The sequence below is a fragment of the Esox lucius genome, chromosome 2 (genome assembly GCF_011004845.1).
Source record: "Esox lucius isolate fEsoLuc1 chromosome 2, fEsoLuc1.pri, whole genome shotgun sequence".
Lineage (NCBI taxonomy): Eukaryota > Metazoa > Chordata > Actinopteri > Esociformes > Esocidae > Esox > Esox lucius.
The window spans coordinates 4,680,006-4,701,699 of NC_047570.1; the positions used below are offsets into that span (position 1 = coordinate 4,680,006).

Sequence of the window (21,694 nt, forward strand, 5' to 3'; positions counted from 1 at the left end):
CATGTTTGAATGCATTAGTTACCGTAAATAACACATACAATCGGACATCATTTGTACAGGTTGTTGGACACTTAACAAAAGCAGCTGAGCGAAATGCTTCGATAACTAATTACACATCGCCGAAAATCATGGAGGAAAGAACCAACACCGACACTCATTTTCACTTAGTTTTTTATGAATCAGCGGTCTATTTTATTCTTATAGATGAATATGCCTGAATGGGTGCATTTTGTGCATACAGTAGAATGTAATAAAATATGCATAAAATAACCATACAGTGCAAAACTTTCAATTTCAATAAGTGCTCCCTAATGTCCAAGTTGCTTCTCAAAAATGTCTATCCTTTCTATGGGACACACAGTTCACAGGTCCAAAATCATTCAAATGATGCTGTTCAGATTTGTATTCGTTTTGACTGGATATATTTATATGCACCTTGTTTATATATATTAAAAAGTTAAACATTTAAACGCAAATGTTTAATAGCATTATTTTTCATAACAAACCAATGCATTTAAATACATTGTGGTTAAGGTAGTGTATGATTTCATTTAAACATTTTATTAGAATTGTTTTAACACCAATCATGGTCAAACTATCTTTTTTAGTGAGCTGCGCTGATTGAGCCGGCTCCCTTAAAAGAGCCGAAATGCCCATCACAAGAAGCAAGTGATCATGTTGTAGAAATCCACTGTCAAACGTTCATATGAACGATAGAATTGAACGAGTCCCGAGTCACTAAAAAGATTCATTCAAAACGTACGAATCGTTCGCGAACATCACATCACTACTCTGCATTTTGTTATGGCAGCGTTACTTATGGTATCGAGTGAGGAGCATAGGTGTCATTCACACTGGGGACGCTGGGGACATGTCCCCACCACTTTTTGAAATGGCTGATTTTGTCGCCACCATTTTTTGAAAGCATTTGGTTAAAATGTTCTGAAAAATCAAGCGAACCAATAAATGTTAAAGGTTTATTTGCACAAAATAAAACATGCAATGCAGTTTAGACGTGACACACAAACACTGTATGACAAATATCGCTTTTATTTCCCTTTTCCTTTTTTATTCAAAATATTCACCAACTTGCTTACCATGTCATCAACTATCTGACATTCCGATTCTCAAATACATGTAAGTGAGTGTGTTTGGACTTTTAAAAACTTTGAAAAACCTAGAGCACGTAATTCATCAGTTTCTCCCGAAATACATACAAGAAAGTGGGCGGTGAACTGTGAGAAGAATAGAGTAAACTTAATAGTTACTTCCACCTATGTCTGATATGAATAACACTTCGGTAAATTATATTTGAATAGATTGTTATTGCTGCTTCCACAGCCATCAGGGTGTATTTGACAAACTACAAATGTATTATTTTACTCGTGCTTATGTCTATTTAAATGTCTGAAACCTAAAATAAACATTATGAGGTTGAAAATTGTAAGCCAATATGTGTGATAACCCTGTAGCCCATTCAAAAACACAAAGAACATTTAGGTCGCAAAAGTGAGCATCTTCAAATAAATGCAATGTCGAATGTGTTGCTTTAAGCACATGCACCTGAGGCTATTGTTCGTCTTGTTTTCAAACTGTATGGATATGCCCACTGAAAGGGCTACGTTTTACAACCTATTGGTCCTAACATGTTTATGGTTCAGTTACAACTGTATGGTTTTGACGCTTGCTACATCCATAGCCTATAAGCCTATGATGTTGCAGGAAACAGTCTGCGCATTCCTGTAGGCTATTCATATTTCTATTTAAAAGATTTCCCCCATGTGTTTCAGTTGACATTCCTCTACCAGCTTTTCTGAAATAGCATGGTATTCACATTCAATAACCGCTAGGCTGTGCATAACAATGGGTTGAAATTTGCGTAGAGGCACGCACACTTTCCCGTCAAGTTCCACATTAATATAAAAGCCAAACTTTGCGGCAAAAATTGGGTACTCATGGTACTCATATTTGTGCGTACGCACGATTGATACATGAGGCCCCAGGTTTCAAAAACTCAAAATTAGGGAATATGTTCTTGAAGAGTGACGTTCCAGTCCTGGAGACTCGTAGAATCTACGCCAAAGCGCACTGAAGTTGTTCTGTCGGCTCGTGGTGGCCCAACACTTTACTGCGGCAATTGGTTGGTTTATCTTTTAATTTATCACCCGTCAATATTTAATCTCCTAAACGAAACATTTTAGTCGCAAAATATAGTTTATATTGGGTAAATCGAAATAGGTGAAGGCATGTTTTATTAATCAGATTAATGTGAACAACTATTTGAATATGGAGGTTTCTCCAAAACAACAATCCTGTATCCAATCAAATGAAAAATGAAGTCCCATTCAAATGCAGGCACACACCTCATCAGTGGTGTATCACATTGTACAGCAGCTGTGTATCACATTGTACAGCAGCTGTGTATCACATTGTACAGCAGCTGTTGTGCTCCAATTTACAAGAATACAGCATCTTATGAAACCATCGTGAAAACTACTGCAACTAGTCCAATGCCCCCCACACCCAGTACAATAAAACAAGCAAACCTTTCTCTAGCTAGCGGAGAAATCTGCGCTACAGAGCTACCTAAGCCTTAATGAGACAGATGGAGTGAACTGTGTTTTCATTGGAAAGCTTGAAGTCTCTAGATATCAAACTGACCCATACTCCCTACCTCTGCCCCATGGTACTTTTTATAGATCAGGAAGACCTGTACAGAGTCAGCAATAATAGCATGCTGACTTAAGCAGAACTGAGCTATACTATGCAGGCCTGGTTATATGTCCATTGTTGCATGCCGTGTGTGTGTGTGTGTGTGTGTGTGTGTGTGTGTGTGTGTGTGTGTGTGTGTGTGTGTGTGTGTGTGTGTGTGAGCGCGCGCTCAGTGGGGGAGATTCATCTCCTTGATAAATGAAGTGTGTGCTTTGATAAATGACGTGTGCACTTTCATGGAAGTGGGGAGGTTGAAGGAAAAGACGCATGTTTTTCCATCGATGCAGGACCACAGCTATGTTTCCAGGAGCCTTGTTTTTCAGGATGTGTTCTCACATATCAATGCCAGAGCACATAGATCTAGAGGGATTTTAAATACAGACCAGATGAGTCGAGACAGACACAGACTCCCATTAGGTCAGAGGAAAGACTTATCAGCTGCAGCTTGGATGAGCAGGAACCAATCAAGTTCCATGAGGCCTAACTCGGACCAATCTACACGCAAGAAGTCAGGTAGATTATCATAATATTCAAAACTGGACAGTTGGCTAATTGAGCTGGTGAAAGTATTTTAGACAGCAAACTCAATTAATTCAACACACAGGGAAGGTAATAAAAACATGGCTAGTTTGGATTAGTAATTACCTTCATGGAAATTCTAGCCTATTTTTGTATATATATTTATAAACATGTCTTGCTTGATAAAATGTTATCAAAGATATATGTAATGGCAACAAAATTATTTTGAAGGACAGGCTTGCTCATTTCATCAAGGAATGTTAGGAAGTGATGCCAGGGGAGCTGATCCACACTGCACTACAGGAAAGAGAGAGTGACACAGTAATCAGGTACTAAATAGAAGACACTTAGTGTGACACATTTACTAGCGGTAGTCAACTGAGACTACAAAGGGGTTTACTAAAAAGTAGGATCAATAGGCCAGTTTACTTTGATAAACAACCAGATGAAACATGAAATATTTAGGGTTAATTAAGAAAAGTGAACTCTCATACAGTACTTGTTTATGGTTATTAAATCAATTAGCCTATTCCCATTTCAAGCTTATCTTTCATTTTATTATATTGGCAGGGTAGTCATAGCTCTTGCTGTAGTATAACCTTTAAATGAAGACCAGCCAACACTGCTATGCCTTCGTCACCTCATGGAAGGTGAAAGGCTCGAAGTATGCTGGCTGAAAAACAAGAACCTTATCCTCCTCACCCACTTCGAATGTTATCATTGGATTGAATGGGGGTTATCAGTGGTTATCAGCCTCATATATATGGGTCAGAAGGGGCCTGCTATGCCTACTGGTAGGCTCAGAAGGCTGTTATCATCCATTCGCATTGGTTAATCACGGATAAATACACGAGAAGACTCCAGATCCAATCCCAGACTAATCCAGGTCTCCGCTAACCGGAAGTCTACAGGTAAGACCATTAAAATGAGAGCCTTTAAACTGTGATAATTTAGTCAATACTAAATGATCTAAATGCTAAATTAACCATGTGAATGGATGATAACAGCCTTCTGAGCCTACCAGTAGGCATAGCAGGCCCCTTCTGACCCATATCTATGAGTCTGATAACCACTGATAACGCCCATTCAATCCAATGATAACATTCAAACCGTCTGTCCTTCTCCAATATTCAAAGACTGCTGCCTCCACAAGGGACTTGATAGCACCAGTATAAAGGCTTTATAACTGCACAAGGCAAGTTCGAACATTCTAATACATTGCTTGTAGACTCCAATATCCCTGTGCACAAAACAAGTCTCTTGAGCATTTGATTATATACTTTACAAAACTTATGAATTCAGTTTGTAGCCTACATAAGTTTCCCTGGAATAGTGAAATCAACAACATACCCACAAATCTCACTTGCTAAGCACCAAATTCTGTTTAAATCCAGGTCTAGTGAAAACAAGGTCCCCTCAGTTGCAGGGTGTGAATGAACAAGAGGGCTATTGGTTTCTCAAGAGTTTAGTTTGGTCTAAACAGTGGCTCCAAGCAACCACTTCAACTCAGGTTCCATTTAATTAGTATTCCATGTGGTGGAAGGCAGGGGATGGGAACTGAACAGGACTGCACACAGACTTCACCTTTTGCCGAAAGGTCTCAAGTTATTAAGTTGTTTCACATACTGACGACGCAAAGCTCAACCATGATGTTTGAGTGTAAAAGCAACCTTCTCTGGGCTAGAATTTAAGTTACTGAACACTTTGACAGCAGCAGTAGAGGCTGGTGAACAGATTATAATTGAAAATGATTGGGGGCGAGTCGTACCGGATTACACATGCCCCCCCAAGAGCAAGGGATCAAATTGAATCCCTGTTGAGTTTCTACACTGGCTTCGCTTGCACTACTTTATATGGTGTTTACATTAATGAAATAGAAATATACACCGATTAGCCATAACATTATGACCACTGACAGGGGAAGTGAATAACACTGATGATCTCGTTATCATGGCACCTGTCAGTGGGTGGGATATATTAGGCAGCAAGTGAACATTCTGTCCTCAAAGTTGATGTGTTTGAAGCAGGAAAAAATATGGGCAAGTGTAAGGATCTGAGCGTATGGGGCTGCGTAGCCGCTGACCAGTCATGTTGACCCCTGTCCATAACCAAAAGCACCTACAATGGGCACGTGAGCATCAGAACTGGACCACAGAGCAATGGAAGAAGGTGGCCTGGTCTGATGGATCAAGTTTTCTTTTACATCACATGGATGGCCGGGTGCGTGTGCGTCGCTTACCTGGAGAACACATGGCACCAGGATGCACTATGGGAAGAAGGCAAGCTGGCGGAGGCAGTGTGATGCTTTGGGCAATGTTCTGCTGGGAAACCTTGGGTCCTTCCATTAATGTGGATGTTACTCTGACACGTACCAACTACCTTAGCATTGTTGCAGACTATGTGTAACCTTTTATGGCACCTTAAGAGGTCTAGTGGAGTCCATGCCTCGACAGGTCAGGGCTGTTTTGGCGGCAAAAGGAGGACCTACACAATATGAGGCAGGTGGTTATAATGTTATGGTTCATCGGTGTATGTGATAAAAGAAACTGTAGGCAGTCAATATACCGTCAATTCCTACACCTGGCAGGAATGAAAATCCAAAGTGACATAGTATTTATTCTGAGTAACACAGAATAAATACACAGCTCATGCTATCATACTGACCTCACGTTTTCCACCGTTTTCTACACTTTTTCAATCCAGAACTCTTTAACAGGGAAGCATGGGCCTGTAAACTTAACAGTCTTCTATGAAAAGGAAAATGTAATAATAATATAATACACACCATTTAGCAGAAACTTTAATCCAAAGTGGCTTTCAGTCGTGCATATAAATATTCAGAACTGGATTGTCTGTAAGTTTTGAACAGAAAACAAAAGAGTAAGAGAATAATAGAAGGGGGTTAGGTAGGGATGTAAACCAAACTTCCAGAAGTGAACATTTATTCCCTGTCCATCCATCTAAAAATGTAGACATTTCCAGGATTTTTTCAGCAAGCAGGAATTTCAGGATATAATTAAAGCCAGACGGGTGGGGGGCACACAGAACTAAGTGTGTGCATTCGTGTGTTTGAGCTTGTGTGTGTGATAAATAAAGAGAAAGAGACAGAAAGCGCACAGAGCCAGACAGAACATGAGCTGAACTGTCTGGTTGGAGCACTCCTGGTGCTGACCTGGCAACAGTTGGAGAACAGAAACACTGCACGTGTTTGTGTGTGTGTGTGTGGGGGGCTCTTACATCCATACTGAAGGAGGGAGAAAAGCGAGGTTTTTGATTATCCACACACAGCCTTTAATCGCTCTAGAGTGGAGACAAAGCAGCAGCCATTCGACCCTGTAGGTCCTTCAGGACCACGTGTGGACACGCCCTCTCGTCTCCTCGGTTGAAATGCGGCCGCTTTATATTGCAACTTTGAAATGTGGAGTTTATTGAGAAGTGTAAATACAGCTGCATTTGCATATCTCATACAGTACGCAGATGTGTGTGAATGAACCTTACTCGAAATGTCACCGTTACCGGAATTATTCTGTGGTAGCCAACGCACTATCCATTCAGCTGGCAAACTTTACATTTTAGTCATTTAGATGCCTGGTATCTGTACAAGCAAATAGTTTTAAACTATAGGTATGGTTAGTGTTATAAATAAGATTATCCTCAACAACTTTTGGGTTAGGGTTAGGCTAACCCTAACCCTAACAACTCTTTTTCAAAAATTTTTGGCACAAATAGTTTGGCAAATACCAACATTTTTCAGGGTTTATGTAAGGGCACAGCACCATAACTTTTATTTTTTAGACAAAGCTTTCAGGGATGTTTCAAAAAGGAAAAGCAATTATCTCTTGGGTCTTCAGAGAACTGTGGGAGTCAGCTACTGCTGGACTAGGATGGCCAGAAATAGAACTGACACTCGTTATGACAGAGAATTGGCATACTGTGTGTGTGTGTGCCTGCGTATGAAAAAGAAGCAGAGAGAGGAAGAAAAAGAAGAAAATAACAACACACTATTTATGCCAGACACCAGGGGTGTCAGAACTAATTTTGCCTCGGTTGCCACATTTTGTTTTCAAAAAGGGTCCATATGGCTGTGCTGAAAAGTTATATTTCCTTGCTGACAAAATGGGGAAAAAAACAACAGACTTCAAGTACAACAGACTTCCTCAAACCCAGGTCATGGCATATCTCTCATGAAAAAGTCCTACTGATTACATCGACACTAGAGACAGGGTTACGTGGGTATTCACAAATGTCCGCTATTTAGCAGTAGGCACTTACAGAGTGCATTGTATTTCACTACTACAAACTTGACTTAATCTTTCAAACAGTTTTGAGCTACTAGATTAAAAGGTTACATGTCAATATTGCAATTCAAAGCAATGCATGTCTTCTTTTCTACACTCAATAATTCCGTAATGTGTAGAACTCCCATTACCATTCTGATGCATTTCAAACACAATTATCCATTTGTTTTTATTTTTGGCTTAACTCTCATGTGAAAAGCGTATCCCCTAGACTACGATGTTGGAAAACTGCTCATAAGCTACTGTCAATAGAATTCTACTCCGATGTGCTCTGGCTCAGCCTCCAAAAGAATCACAGGCTCATTCTTGCGAAGTGAGATTTGTTTTGATTTGTTGCATTGAAAAAGGGTTGAGATTATGTTTATTTGATCATAGACACTATCTTTTCTATATAGTCCAAGTCAGTCATGTTGATTTTGTGCGTCTGTGAGGACAGCCATTTTTCCTGTGCTCCCTGGCTGACTAGCTTTTAATTCTGTCATTCAGTTCAAATAGATGTAGGTCCAGTTTCATTTTTAACGTTTATTATAAAATCTATGTACTGTAGGTTTGACACACCTAATAAAGGCCCCACCAGTCTGGGGTTGAATCAAATTCAATAATCAAAGGAACAAATGAATGATCTTGATCATTGTGGGACAGGCAATATTGCAGGCATAAATCTTACCATTGAGGAAGAGCTCCTCTTGCAGGGCTTGTCTGGCAGCGGAGGAGAAGCATCGTTTCTTCAGCCATTCTGGGTCAAATTCACTTGTGTGCTGGTCAGGCCACACTATGGACACCTAAAAGCAACCAAAGACATTGGTTAAGAGTTTACATGAGCACGCCTAACTTTCTTACAAAGGCAGTTAACAGTTCATACAATAAAATTGGCATCTCATGTAAAAAAAATGCTTAAGTGGAGCCAGAAAAGTGTTAGTAGTTTAACAGTGATACAAGGTCTGTGTTAAATATCCCTTTGTAATAACTGCATTTAGAATTGGGGAAAGGTAAGCTTATTTGAGATCTGTTACCTTGTTGTCAGTGAACTGGATCTGGTCCACACCAGTGTGGATGTCCAGCTGAGAGAGCTGCAGGCTGCGTGCCTGGGCTGACTGCAGGGTACACACCGGGCACTGGCAGTTGTCTCTAAGCCACGTGTATGGGTACAGGCTCTGTCCGGCATCCTCCCACTCCACCTCCAGCAGCCTTTCCTGCTCCAAACTTCGGACCTGCTTCACTGCAGTGCTGGTCCACAGGGGGGTGAAGGGGAGTCGGGCGGTTGCCTGGGTCCCATGCTCACGGAGCTGCATCCAGTTTGTGCGAAGAGAAGTAGATGAAGATCTGGCGACTGGCCATCCAGGCCTACCCCCAGCCCTCAAGGTATGGCAGGCCAAGACAGAGTTGCTTCGTTTGAGCATGGTCTGAAGGGTGCATTGTGCTAGAGTGGTCGTCCACATCCTTGAACCGAAACCTGCGTCTCCAGAACAGAAACCTGGCAGAAGAAAACACAGAAAGGCAGTTTTATATATAGAGTTTGAAGTCTCAATGTGTGTTTACTGCAATTTGGTTTATTATGCCTTGAGTCACCTGCTCTTATGAAATGCTTCATAAAACAAGAGGAAACAACACAGCCAGGTAAGTGCCAGTGAACTTCAACACAGTAATTCACTGCCAAGGAAAAAACATCATTAAGTTTATCAGATGTTCCAAAGGCTAAAAACGTTCCATTTAAATGCTGTGAAAAGACATCAGAACAGTGCACTCTGGATTCTGAGTCAACATAAATATTCCAAAGGTTAATGAGGGTACAGGTCAGGACATGTTGGCCTGGAGTAAGCTTCTTGTTGTTGCCAATTTTACCATCAAATGATATGAGATGTTTTAGAAATGCACATTGCTGGTTTTAGTTTGACACACTATATTTTCGGGGTATCAATGGGAGACAGTGGGAGAAGTGAATAAAGGTTGAATAAGGTAATGTATGTAAAATGTTGTCAAAATGTATACATTTTCTCCAAATCTAGAATTAGAAGCATTTAGTCAGTATTTAACTGTGGAGGGCTATTCCAACTCAGTTAGAGGAAGGCTCTATCCAGAATTTTATATGAAAGTAAAACTGGTTTGAATGCGCATTTGCTAACTGCAGGCTAATTCAGCTATTGTCCAGCAGTTGGGAGCAAATTTGGGATGTTTATTTTAAGATGCCAAAACAATGTAGTTCATATGTACCGAAACAACTTGATAGGGTTCACATGTAAGCATACAAGGATGTTTGTAAAGGATGTAAGAAATTTGTAAAACCTGAAAAACTTCGCAATATATAATTATCTATGACAAATAAAACAGCATTGCATGGGAAAATATTTTAGTGGGATTATGTGCTAGCAGGTGCGGACTGGCTATCTGGCAATTCTGGCAAATGCCTGAGGGGCCGGACTGGGGTGGACAGGTCAGATTTATTTTTAAATATATATATATATATATATATATATATATATAAACAAATATTTTTACAGACTGGTGGCGCTTAGGATGGGTTTTCATCACTTGCACAATTTCACTGTGGTTGTAATAATCCATATTAAGCAGTTGTCCCAGTGGGCGCATCAGCCGGCCTGGTCCCAAGATGGGCCGGCCCGATCAGAGGTTGCTCAAATTGGGACTTCCAGTCAAAGTCAAACACGAAATCAGTGAGAGTACAACGCGAGCTGATTGTCAGTACAGCTAAGTTAATATCGTTTTCAGAACAGAAAACGATAACTAGATAATAAAATAAAAAGGAAAGGTGGTGCTGAAAAAGTTTGATAAAGCCAAAAAAGAGCTCTTAAGTCTGACACTGCTAAATTCTTAAAATGAATTTAACAATTGTTGAATGCTGTTTCTGATATTTGGGTTCTGTGTTTGAGACTCATCCCTATTTTTATCACAGTGATGTACTTTGGTTTTGTAATTAACACTAGAGGGGAACACATGACAATAATCCTAATGATATCTAGATGTAGATACATTTAAACTTAACTGTACATCATAAAAAGGAGAATCAGACAGTTCACAGAGCGCGAGAATCAGACAGATAGGCAAAGTTCACAGAGAGTGACAACAAAGAGGGACAAGGAGAATCAGACAGACAGACAAAGTTCACAGAGTAAGAACAGAAAGGAACAAGGAGAATCAGACAGACAGGCAAAGTTCACAGAGAGTGACAACAAAGAGGAACAAGGAGAATCAGACAGACAGACAAAGTTCACAGAGTAAGAACAGAAAGGAACAAGGAGAATCAGACAGACAGACAAAGTTCACAGAGTATGAACAGAAAGGAACAAGGAGAATCAGACAGACAGACAAAGTTCACAGAGTAAGAACAGAAAGAAACAAGGAGAATCAGACAGACAGACAAAGTTCACAGAGTAAGAACAGAAAGGGACAGGGAGAATCAGCCAGACTGACAAAGTTCACAGAGTAAGAACAGAAAGGAACAAGGAGAATCAGACAGACAGACAAAGTTCACAGAGAATGACAACAGAGAAGAACAAGTAGGATCAAACAAACCAAGTTGTTCTTTGTGACAACAAAGAAAAACATACTGTTGAATGATAGTCAAGACAGTGACAGCAGACAAAATGCATAGACAGACAGCACATAACAGCGGTAGAACAGACTCAGGCGAACAGTCATTGTTTTTACAGATTCTAAGTACTGTATGTGTGCATTTGTTATAAACATGTGCTCTTTAAAAAGTAGTGCGCATTGCCTACCAGTCACTTATAGATTAAAGGTTTAAATAACTGTACTGTTTATATAATATTTTAATAGCTCTACCATTTGTACACAAACGTAAGTAGGGAATGTGTGTGTCAGTGGGTGGGGATGTGCAGGCGTGGTAATGTGGCCTGGTGTGGCTACAGTGCCAGGGCAGAATTTTGTCCCAGTCCGCCCCTGTGGGCACGGTTTAGGCCAGGGTTTTACACATTGTGGAACTGGACTTTGACCCGTGGGTGAACCAACCAGACCACTATTATCTCCCCATGATGTCATGATTAAAACACACAAACACCGGTACCCAATAAGTGCCCCACTGCAATTGCTTGCCAAAGGGGGCTTTAATTCCCAGGACACAAAAAGCCTACAGTGTCCTAGTCCCCAGAAGATTTACAATGAATGAGAAGATACATACCTTGATTAAGTTCCTTAGGTTTCCAAGTGATTTGAATCACGAATGCTGATTGACTGATTGCCATGCCTATGGAGCCATGGAGATTATATACCCCGTGTATGACATAACATCACTTTTTACGGGTCAAATTCTGTTGGTAACCAGTTTTTTAAGCATGATAAGTAATCTCAGGGTTTGTTAAATATTGCCAATAAACCATGGCAAGTGCTGTGTCCGGGAACTCTGTTCAGGAACTCTAATTTAATTATTAGTAAATAATCATAGAATTTAGAATGTTCAGTTCCTTCAAACATCCAATATGCTGGTTCCTAATTGGGAAATAACCTTGTATGCTAGTATTATGTTAATTGCATGTTTAATACTATATGCATCTGATGCAGATATCACACACTGATTAAGAGAAACAGACTATGCAACATTTTGTATTCAACACTGATTGCAAAAAAACATGTAACAATCCTAAGAACTTCAGAAGAGAAACACATTTTGCTAGAAACATTCTCACAATACATGTTCTCGTTTTGGAATTTAGGTGAAAGGTAAAAGACTGGGGCCTTTTCTCATTTTCATTCTCCTTGCCTCCTCTATCTTTATCTCCTTCTCAAAACCCATTGGGTGAGAAAGCAAGACGTCCCGCCCCCCTGATCTTCTACTCCTCTCAGAATTGAGAAGGAGGTGACCAGAGAGGAGAGAGGAAATGAGAATGATTACATTGAAATACAGCCAAGAAGCAAGCGTTCAGGAACCAGCCTTGAACCACACAGAAAACGTGTGCGCATATTAATTAATAGATAACCATATTCCTGGATTTCAGTAAGTTCATAAAGACGTGTCTTGCTTTTAACTATTTGGATGTTAATGTGCGCGTCGGAACGATAGCTATGTTTAGTAGCTAACTAACGCTGTGTAACCTCGTTATCTCTGCCCAGGTTATATTGTAGCTATAACAATTTCATGTAGCATCCCACAACAACATAGTCATGAAATCAGAATCTCGCATTCTGAAGTTAATTCAATGATTAACGAAAAGCTTGTGACAATGTTTGAATCAAGGTAGTATTTGCTGGCGTTAGCGAATATCCCATATATTTATACGAACACAGCAACGCGGGTGGAGCTAACTTTACCTAGTTTCTCCAGCAAGTGTCAACAGCATGCTCTTTACCCGCAAAAAAACACTATATTATCTAAATAATAGAAAGTAAAAAATAATTTAGAAAAACAGATTTACCTTTAATATTTTTCGTAAGCTTCGGGACTTTTGAAAGTGCTTTGTCAATGACGCGCCTATAAAAACGCACTGCAGACTGGAACTAGGGGAAAGGTTAGGTTTAGCGCTCGGGCGTGTGACATAATAACCACTGTCGTCGTGGAGGCATGAAAGATGATGCGGTCAGTGACATTTGCTCTACATGGTGACATCAACATAGCCAATGTATTTAGTGATAGCCACAGACCAGGGTTGTAGTGTCCCAATATGAAGTTAGAAAAATGTATTAAGATACAATGCGAAACATTGTTAACATAATTAGAATAACAGAGACATCCCTCTATACCTCTCAGCTTTTCAGTTTGTCATTACAATTTTGACTTGCAGCCATTTCCCCTTGCAAGTTAAACTGATGTGTAAGCTGGAATTGTGTGCAATGATATGTATCGTAGACTTTAATCAGCATGTACTCTGTCTTATTACATGATAAACGAGTCCCTGGCTTGCATCATTGCACTGGAATCTTCCAAGGAGTAGAAACATCATCAGGAAATAGATTTGAATTCTGTTCCCATGATAATCAATACCTAGGATCATAAATACCTGGATAACATAGTTTAACTAAAGAAATGGTAAAAGTACATCTATAAACCGTATTCACACGTAAGCCTATTTTGCATATCCAGAGCCTGTTTACGTCAGCCTACCTGCAGGCTACTGGAGTATAGAGACTATTAGGCTGACTACAGTCATTGTCACCCAGTTATAGTTAAAAGTTTAGTTTCTGATTGCTAATTGGAATTGACTCTGAAATTACAAAAAAATACCTACATGATAATAGCATACTAATTATCTTACTACACTATTGGTTGCCAGGTATTTCCATTATGTTGAATACTTTGATGAAAGTATACTGTTACCACATGTGTAGTGTAAAGTTCTGTGACAGAACAGTGAGTCAATGTGAGAAAATGTTAACCCTGTGCCCTTACAGCCTAATATCATAGACTGTCTGTGAGACCAAGATTTAGTCCACAGAGCAAAGCATAGGTATTTTGTAGGTGTATACACAAGTCTCTCTCTCTCTCTGTGCATGTGTGAATGACACACATTCAGAAGTTTACTCACAGCAGTACTCAAAGTCTTGTAATTAAATACTTCTTGCCGAGCATTAAAGGCACTAAAGTGAGCCCTTAGAAGCTTTGTTACGTTAACTACCATGTGACCTGGAACACTGTGCAAACTGTTGCTGCCAGCTGTACTTTGGTCTTATCAATAATGACTAAGTGTCCCAACAACATAGAACTTCAAACACAAAATCTTTATTTAAAAACGGAACAGACACAACCTCTCAGGAATGTTGCCACAGACATCAGTGTTTGAAATCCATGAGTGCTGCCTGCAGTCTTAAGTATTTTTGTTTAACTTTTTGCCAATATATAATGTTATAAAGAAACAAAACATTTTCAATATTGGAACATTTAAAACAAGAATGAATACAATTATACTCTTCTGTAACATAGATATTGACACTCACAGTATTTATTTCAAGAACATGCTCTGAACATTTCCCCAAATTATATTACCTCCACAAAATGGAAAAGAGATATGAAAAACTGTGCAAAGTAGGCTATTATTTAAAGCTATGTACATGAAAAATTTACATGAGAATAGGGATGTATTGTAAACTTTTCAATAATTTCCTGCAAAAATTCACTCAACTGGAAGGAATATTTCTGAGTGAAACATACTGCCAGATGGGTTCTGTATGACACATTATAAATAACAATGTTGCAACTGTTAGTCAACTTAATCTCGATCAACATCAGTTAAATTCTTATGTGGAAATACACCTTTGAATTCCTAGATAGGTGAATAATAGGCCTCTTTAAAATCACCCTTTTTAAGAAAGGCATAGAAAATGCTTAATTGCATAGCCAATTTAACCCAATCATATTAACCCAACCCAGCCATATTGCAAATCCCCAAATAATGCCAGAAGTAAACCATTGATAAACTAAATAAACTGACAGCATTGTCAATTAAATACATCTCAACCAAGACATTTGAAACACTACTAAGTCTATTGTATTTGTTTAATAAATAAAACACTGGTAACATTTCTTTCTCTGCATGTTGTCCCTCTGTTTTTATAAAAAGAATGAATTACAACATAATTTGGTGCATATATTTTTTTGTATAGCGTCTTCTATAGCTAGGCCTAAGCTTTGTAGCTTACCCATGTTTAACTTTCATGTATTCATTTTTCAGTCGACTCAGCCTAGTCCCGTGACTTCGAATGATGAGAGAGAGAAGTTCGTACTTATCCTTCAACCCAACAGATATGTCCAGTGTCTCTTTTAGCATGTCCCTTGTGTGGACAACCATGTTCAGAAAGTCGTCGTTTATGCGGTGCTCCTCCTTCAGCTCATTCTCCTGACTCTGTTTGAATTTCACCTCCAGTTCTAACAGAGACTTCTCAGAGTTTGTAAATGCCTCACCAATCTGAGTGGTCTCCCTTCTCAAATATTTTCCATAGCTGTCCTCTCCGTCCAAGTCAAACGAGATGCTTTTCCCGATTCCCTCCAGAACTCTGGCGGAGTCTTCGATTTGTCTTTTGATGATCGTGAAATCATCTCGAATGACCGAATCGTGGTCTTCGTCAAGACCGCATTTTCGGTCGTCTGTCATTTTAAAAAGCATTTGACATTTTTCAGGATCATCGTTATCCTCATAGTCACCGTCCGGCACAAAGTAGTGATGGAAAGTGCCATTAGACATTTCGGGATACAGAGGTCCCTTAAAAAATGCACCGCATAGGGGTAATGAAAACATCCCTGCAGCTATTATGAAGTGAAGAAAAGCCATGCTACCCACTTCTTGGCAATTCGTGAACAGAAGATGCTTTTCTTCAGAGCGCAAAAAGTATATATTTAATTCCCTCACCAATCACAAACATTTTTAAACTTACAAGGCATGTATCCAAAAGCGAACAGACCGAAAGTACTAGCACCAAACTTTGAGATATTTTTAGGTCTTCTATCAGCTCTCCTCGTGTAAGCTCAGCCACAAACAATCGTCACGTGAGCTTGACAAGTTTTTAAAAAGCTACGTTCCTTTATCTTTAAGCATATATTTCCCACGAAGATTCCACAATGGAGCAGTTTAAGAAACGCATCCAACTGCGAACGTTTTGAAAGTGCCCCACGAAACGCTGAACCTCAATTTCAACATCTGGATTTCTCAAGCGCCGCGCTTGGTTTTGGCTAATGATAGGCTACCCCTCTCTCAAATTACATCCCTGCTCCGTCACGCTGCGCAGTTTTGGACTGTCAAGACAGAAGTGCCACGAAAAAGACGCTCCATCCAAAATACTACACAAGGTACGATTTATAACTTTCAGTGTAGCCTATAAAGGTAATTTTGCACGAAGTTATGAAAAAATAAATAGGGGGTCATGGAAACCACTGTAAGCGTCAGAGAAGTCTCAACATTTACAAAGTTGACAAAAATACAATTCCCAACAAATAGCTTAAAACCCGTCACTTCCATCTTCTGTCTGTGGTTCCTCAGTTTTTAATCCAAAACCGGCTTTAAGAGTACTGTAGGCTACATCTGGAGTGACATCTATGTAAATGTTAACCTTTGAATAGGGTGAGTAGTTTAGCCTCTTTCGATTTTTTTTTCTGTTAGAAATGTTAGTGGGCAACCTTTAATATCAAGCAAAATTGATCCTAAACTACAATATATCTTCAATCGTAGTTGATAGTTTACATTTTTTAAATTTCCAACCTGGATGAACAATGCAACCTGGCTTTATTTCCTGCTTATTCATTCATTATGTAAGTACATCCATTTACTATAGATCAGTATCACAATAGATTGCTCAGTTCTGATTTCTTAATTGCAAGCATGCTGGATCGTATAATGGTATATTTTGCCAAAATTATCCAGCTATAGGCCTATGAATGGAAATAATATGGAACCATTCCTTTCCAAAACTTTGTGGTTTGAGAAGGAAAATTAGGGGTGTAAAAGTGTGGAACTGGAAGTTATAACATTTTCACTAAACAGCCTTGTACCAAAAGGTGTCATACTGAAAGTACCGTTGTTAAAATGCCTGTAAAACCTTGACCTATGGCTAGGGGAGGTCACAGAAATGTAGCAAAGAGTGTCTTACAAAAGTTAATGGTCACCAGAAAGTATTCAAGAAAATACTACTACCTGTTTTTATTAAATTAGGAAATTACTATTTACTCTGGCTTCCGAAAGGAATCAAGGACGGGTTGCTGTTATGGTACCTGCAAACTTAATGAATGGTCTTGATTAAATAGGTTCACATAGTATTTAGTTTTGCGTAACTTCATCGTCCATTTAACCACATTCCTTTATACTGAAGGATACCTTTTGTCACAGTGCGGTTTAAGCCCTCTACTGATTATATTCTTAAAAGGCTTGGTGAGTGATGACAGAGACTGTGACCCCCGGAATGGAGCCTGAACAGAACCTAAACCATGCATTCATCTATCCATGTCTTTGCATGGATCGTTGCTTGACATAATTGCAGAATCAAGCAAGGATACCTAAAAGGTAAAGTCATATTCCAGCACACATTGTTTATCTTGAGGTTTGTGTTTGGTCCCAAGTTCACATGGACTGTTAGAGGTTTTCAAAGTACTGCAAATGCAGTGTCAAAGCAGACTGTAATATTTCACAATTATGTATATAAAAAAGGGTGTGTTAAATTATTATGTATACACAGAGATGGTGTATCTCAATGAATTTTTTTCTTTTCATTTGTCGCCATCCTGTATAAATATTTAACTTAACCTTTATTTTTCCAGGTTACTCTCGAGGGCGATTGCAACACAAATTGTCCACTAGGCTAATTCAAGCTGAACTCTCTCAGAACTGGTGGTCAACCTCTACCAAGATCTCCAGTGCCATCCCACTTTTCAGCAGACACTCTTACTGTCTTCCAGTTGGAGCTTGTACCCACTACATGACCATGGGGCTCCCTATTAGCAGACAAACCTTTTCATTAAACTGCTGCCAGCTCCATCATCGATGAAGGCAAGTGAGCCAGTTCCAGTTGCAGCCATATTTGCCTAAGCCATAACATCCCATCAACAAATGTAACAGATGATACAGCATTTGGGGAACAAATCCACAATAGACTTAAAAGTATAACATGGATTTTGCCAGTTTAATTTAATAAGTAGCCAGGCATTCTCTGTCTATGATGGCACTGAAGTGGCCAACAAAACATAACATGGACATCTAACTATTGATTTGCACCTGGCAATGTAGCTTCTGTATGTCTGCTGATTATCTCTTCTGCTGATGGTAGTGGTTGAGACAACCACGCCTGCCCCCTGGAGAATGTTCCTGATACTGTATGTCTATAGTTGTTCTTTTATTTTTTATATAGTAAGTATTCTTCAGTCATCGACTGTAGAGGGTCGCTTTGGCCTATCAGTCCTTTTGCGATCACTGATTTCACCAGTGTTTTCCTACTTTTTACTTAGTTCCTAACCATTGTTTTTGTATCAAGCTGAAGATAATTCAACTTGATAATTTCTTCCTTGACTTTCACTGACACCTCTTTTGTCCTCATGTATGGGAAAGACACCAATTGCAGACACCAAATGCGAAATCCAAGCTTAGAATCAAGACTACACATTGACAGCTCTCTAATGCCAGCCACATGTACAGTGGATATAAAAAGTCTACACACCCCTGTTAAAATGCCAGGATTTGTGATGTAAAAGAATGAGACAAAGATAAATCATGTCAGAACTTTTTCTCACATATAATGTGACCTGTAATGTGAACAATTCAATTGAAAAACAAACTGAAATCTACGAGGGGGAAACCTTACAATAACCTTATAACAAACTGTCAGAAATAGACTCCATGAATATGGCATGAGGGCCAAAAATTCTCTAGTGGGAACTGTGCTCACAGCCCAGCACCGTGCAGCACAATTGGCAATTACCAGAGAGTACCAGAATTGGCAGGTCCACCATTGGCGCCCATTCTTTTCACAGATGAGAGCATGTTCTCACTGAGCATGTGACAGACGTGAAAGAGTGTGGAGACGCTGTGGTGAACGTTATGCTGCCTGCCACATTCTCAAGCATGACCAGTTTGGCGGTGGGTCAGTGATGGTCTGGGGAGGCATATCCTTGGAGGGTCGCACAGACCTCCGTGTGTTAGACAACGGTTCCCTGACTGCTGTTAGATTCTGGGATTAATTCCTCAGACCCATCGACAGTACTTATGCTGATGCAGTGGGTCCAGGGTTCCACTTGGTGCAGGACAATAACCAGCCTCATGTGGCCACAGTGAGTAGGTAGTTCCTGGTGACCAAGGCATTGGTGCCATTGACTGGTCCTCACGTTCCCCAGACCATGTATCCATGTAGCGCCACAGACTGTCCAGGAGCTCACTAATGCCCTGATCCAGGTCTGGGTGGAGATCCCCCAGGATACCATCCGCCATCCCATCAGGAGCGTGCCCGGACGTTGTCGGTAGTGCATACACACTACTGAGTCACATTATGTGTTGCTGCAATGAAATTCACACAATTGGAACATCCTGTGATTTAAATTGTTTACTTAGATTTTTGGTATGTGTTTGAATCCAACCAATTGGTTGTTGATTTTGGTTTCCATTGACCGTTACTATGTAATTTTGTTCTCAACAAGTTACACAATATACAGTAAAGATTTTGATCTTTAATATATTTCCTTCATCGAGACCCGATGTGTGATTTAAGTGTTCCCTTAATTTTTTTGAGCAGTCTATATTAGTGACCATGGTAATAAAGGCACTTTCATACCCCAAGGTATGAAGGGCTGCACTTTCATACAGCCCTCCAGGTTATGGTCGATTGTTGTTTATTACTCTAGATTTAAGAGAGGTACTCCTGCAATATCATACCATTTTACAGTTTGTGGAAATTGTTTACCTAACTCTTAAGTAACAGTTCATAAGTCAAAAAAATACAGTAATGTCATACATAAAGACTTGTTTTGGGTCATTTACATGTAAGCATCTGACAAACAATGCGTGATTGACTCTTCAAATCCTGTGTATCTTTCCACAGGCCCTCTCTAACTGAAATAGGCCAACAGGGATTGCTTTGACAATTGTAAAAAAAAATTGGGAATCCTTGGGTGCTTATATGTATAGAGATTACCAGAGTCATCAAAAATACCACTCAGATTATCTATACCACGAGTATGCCAAACTTTAAAAAATATGGATTTGTTTTTAATTATAATTAGTTATTATTATTCATATGAAGTACAACTTCATACATTTTTTGAAGGGCAATATGTACTGAGAATAGTTACGTTAACTCAAAAATCATCATAAAGATATTATATTGATAGAGGTAATCAGTCAGGTATTGCCGTGTTTTTGAAATGAGAAAATCGCTTTCTCTTTGCCACCAATCATTGAAAACATACCTTTGCTTTCTTAATTCTAGTAGAGAAATTAATCCATTCCCAGACAATTTGTTTTTTGAAATATGGGTTCCAACAAATGTAATGCATTTGCATTAATTGCACACCTATACATTCCACTTGTATATACATATACTTGTACATTTTTCTGCACTCCTCTATTAGTACTGGTTAGATGCAAACTGCGACAATAAAGTTGAATCTAATCTAATTTAGTGCTGTTTTACACCTGGATGTCTTCTATTGTGTTTTATACATTATCATATATGCAGAGAAGTTCATAATTTCGGACATACACTAACAGTCAAAAGTTTTAGAACACCCCATTTATCAAGTTTTTATTCAAATTTAAGCAGTTCAAATCCAGTGAATAACCTGAAAATGGTACAAATGTAAGTTTAGGTCACCAAAACCTTACAATGGGTTAAAATAGATCTGTTCTGCAGCAATGTTAATAAATTAAGCCTTGAAAGTTGATGCTAATCATTCCTTACAAGTGTCCCATCTTTTGTTGATTGCTTACAAATGCCCTTTCTGTATAAAAGCAGTTTTCGAGCAGACTGTGTTACTATATTATTGTACTGCAGGAAGTAGTATATTTCTATTAAATGAGGAGAAAAACACAATTAACAAAGGAAGACAGACAGACCATTATAACCCTTGTATAGGTCTTTCCTTCAGAGAGTACAGTTTCTTGTACCATCAAAAGGCACTTGGAAACTGGAGGACACTGACAGGAAACAGAATCAGAAGACAAGTTTTTTAGTCAATAGCTTGCGTGACAACAACATCAAGCATCAATTAACACTGATCGAATTAAGCAAGTCTCAATTTCAACAGTGAAGAGAAGACTTCAAGCTGCAGGTTTGACAGGTCGAGTGACAGTAAGAAAGCCATTGCTATGATAGCAAAATAAGAAAAAGAGCCTTTTTCTGGGCAATGAAGGAATGCCAGTGGAATACTCAAGACTGGAAGTAGGTCTTATGGGCCAAAATGTGAAATCTTCGGTTCATCACGTAGCGTTTTTATACACTGTCAAGTGGGCGAAAGGATCATTCCTCAGTGTGACACCAACTGTCAAACATGGAAGAGGAAGCTTGATGGTCTAGGGCTATTTTTCTGGATCTAGATTTGGTGACCAAAATGGCTTCCACAGCATTTTGCAGCATCATGCAATACACCTAGTTGGTCAGGGGTCCATCCTACGACAAGATTATGACACAAAACATATCATGTTTCATATTCAAATAATTTAATGGTCAGCACAGTCAGACAAACCCCATCCACCTGGTTTGGGAAGTGAAACATTTTTGTTGGAATTTCT

General features: G+C 39.3%; 2 protein-coding genes and 1 long non-coding RNA gene across 5 annotated transcripts in view; 1 reads left to right on the plus strand and 2 right to left on the minus strand.

Moving 5' to 3' along the window:
• Positions 1 to 13,072, minus strand: part of bbox1 (butyrobetaine (gamma), 2-oxoglutarate dioxygenase (gamma-butyrobetaine hydroxylase) 1) — a 41,213-nt gene extending 28,141 nt beyond the window's left edge. Inside the window, exons 1-4 of one of the 3 annotated variants that reach the window (XM_020055144.2) lie at positions 12,917 to 12,996; positions 9,099 to 9,179; positions 8,543 to 9,003; positions 8,197 to 8,311 (exon numbers count right to left, since the gene is read on the minus strand). In XM_020055144.2, the coding sequence (XP_019910703.1) occupies positions 8,197 to 8,311; positions 8,543 to 9,003; positions 9,099 to 9,120 (598 nt within the window). In that variant the 5' untranslated portion in view covers positions 9,121 to 9,179; positions 12,917 to 12,996. Of the gene's footprint in view, positions 1 to 8,196; positions 8,312 to 8,542; positions 9,004 to 9,098; positions 9,180 to 11,685; positions 11,726 to 12,916 lie in introns of those variants that run through there. The other 2 variants (XM_013131490.4, XM_013131492.3) reach the window with 2 other exon arrangements.
• Positions 12,425 to 18,643, plus strand: LOC109616756. Its single transcript, XR_002198018.1, has 3 exons — positions 12,425 to 12,498; positions 17,349 to 17,485; positions 17,740 to 18,643. It is a non-coding gene; the product is annotated as an uncharacterized LOC109616756 (long non-coding RNA).
• fibinb (fin bud initiation factor b) lies at positions 14,848 to 16,602 on the minus strand. The gene has a single exon (XM_010897052.5). It carries the CDS (start codon positions 15,761 to 15,763, stop codon positions 15,131 to 15,133), a length of 633 nt encoding a protein of 210 aa, XP_010895354.1. The 5' UTR covers positions 15,764 to 16,602; the 3' UTR covers positions 14,848 to 15,130.
• Positions 18,644 to 21,694: the final 3,051 nt, after the last annotated feature.

Bases quoted from the DNA above. Each gene is read 5' to 3' on its own strand.
- fibinb (XM_010897052.5), bottom strand. From the start codon at position 15,763: ATGGCTTTTCTTCACTTCATAATAGCTGCAGGGATGTTTTCATTACCC.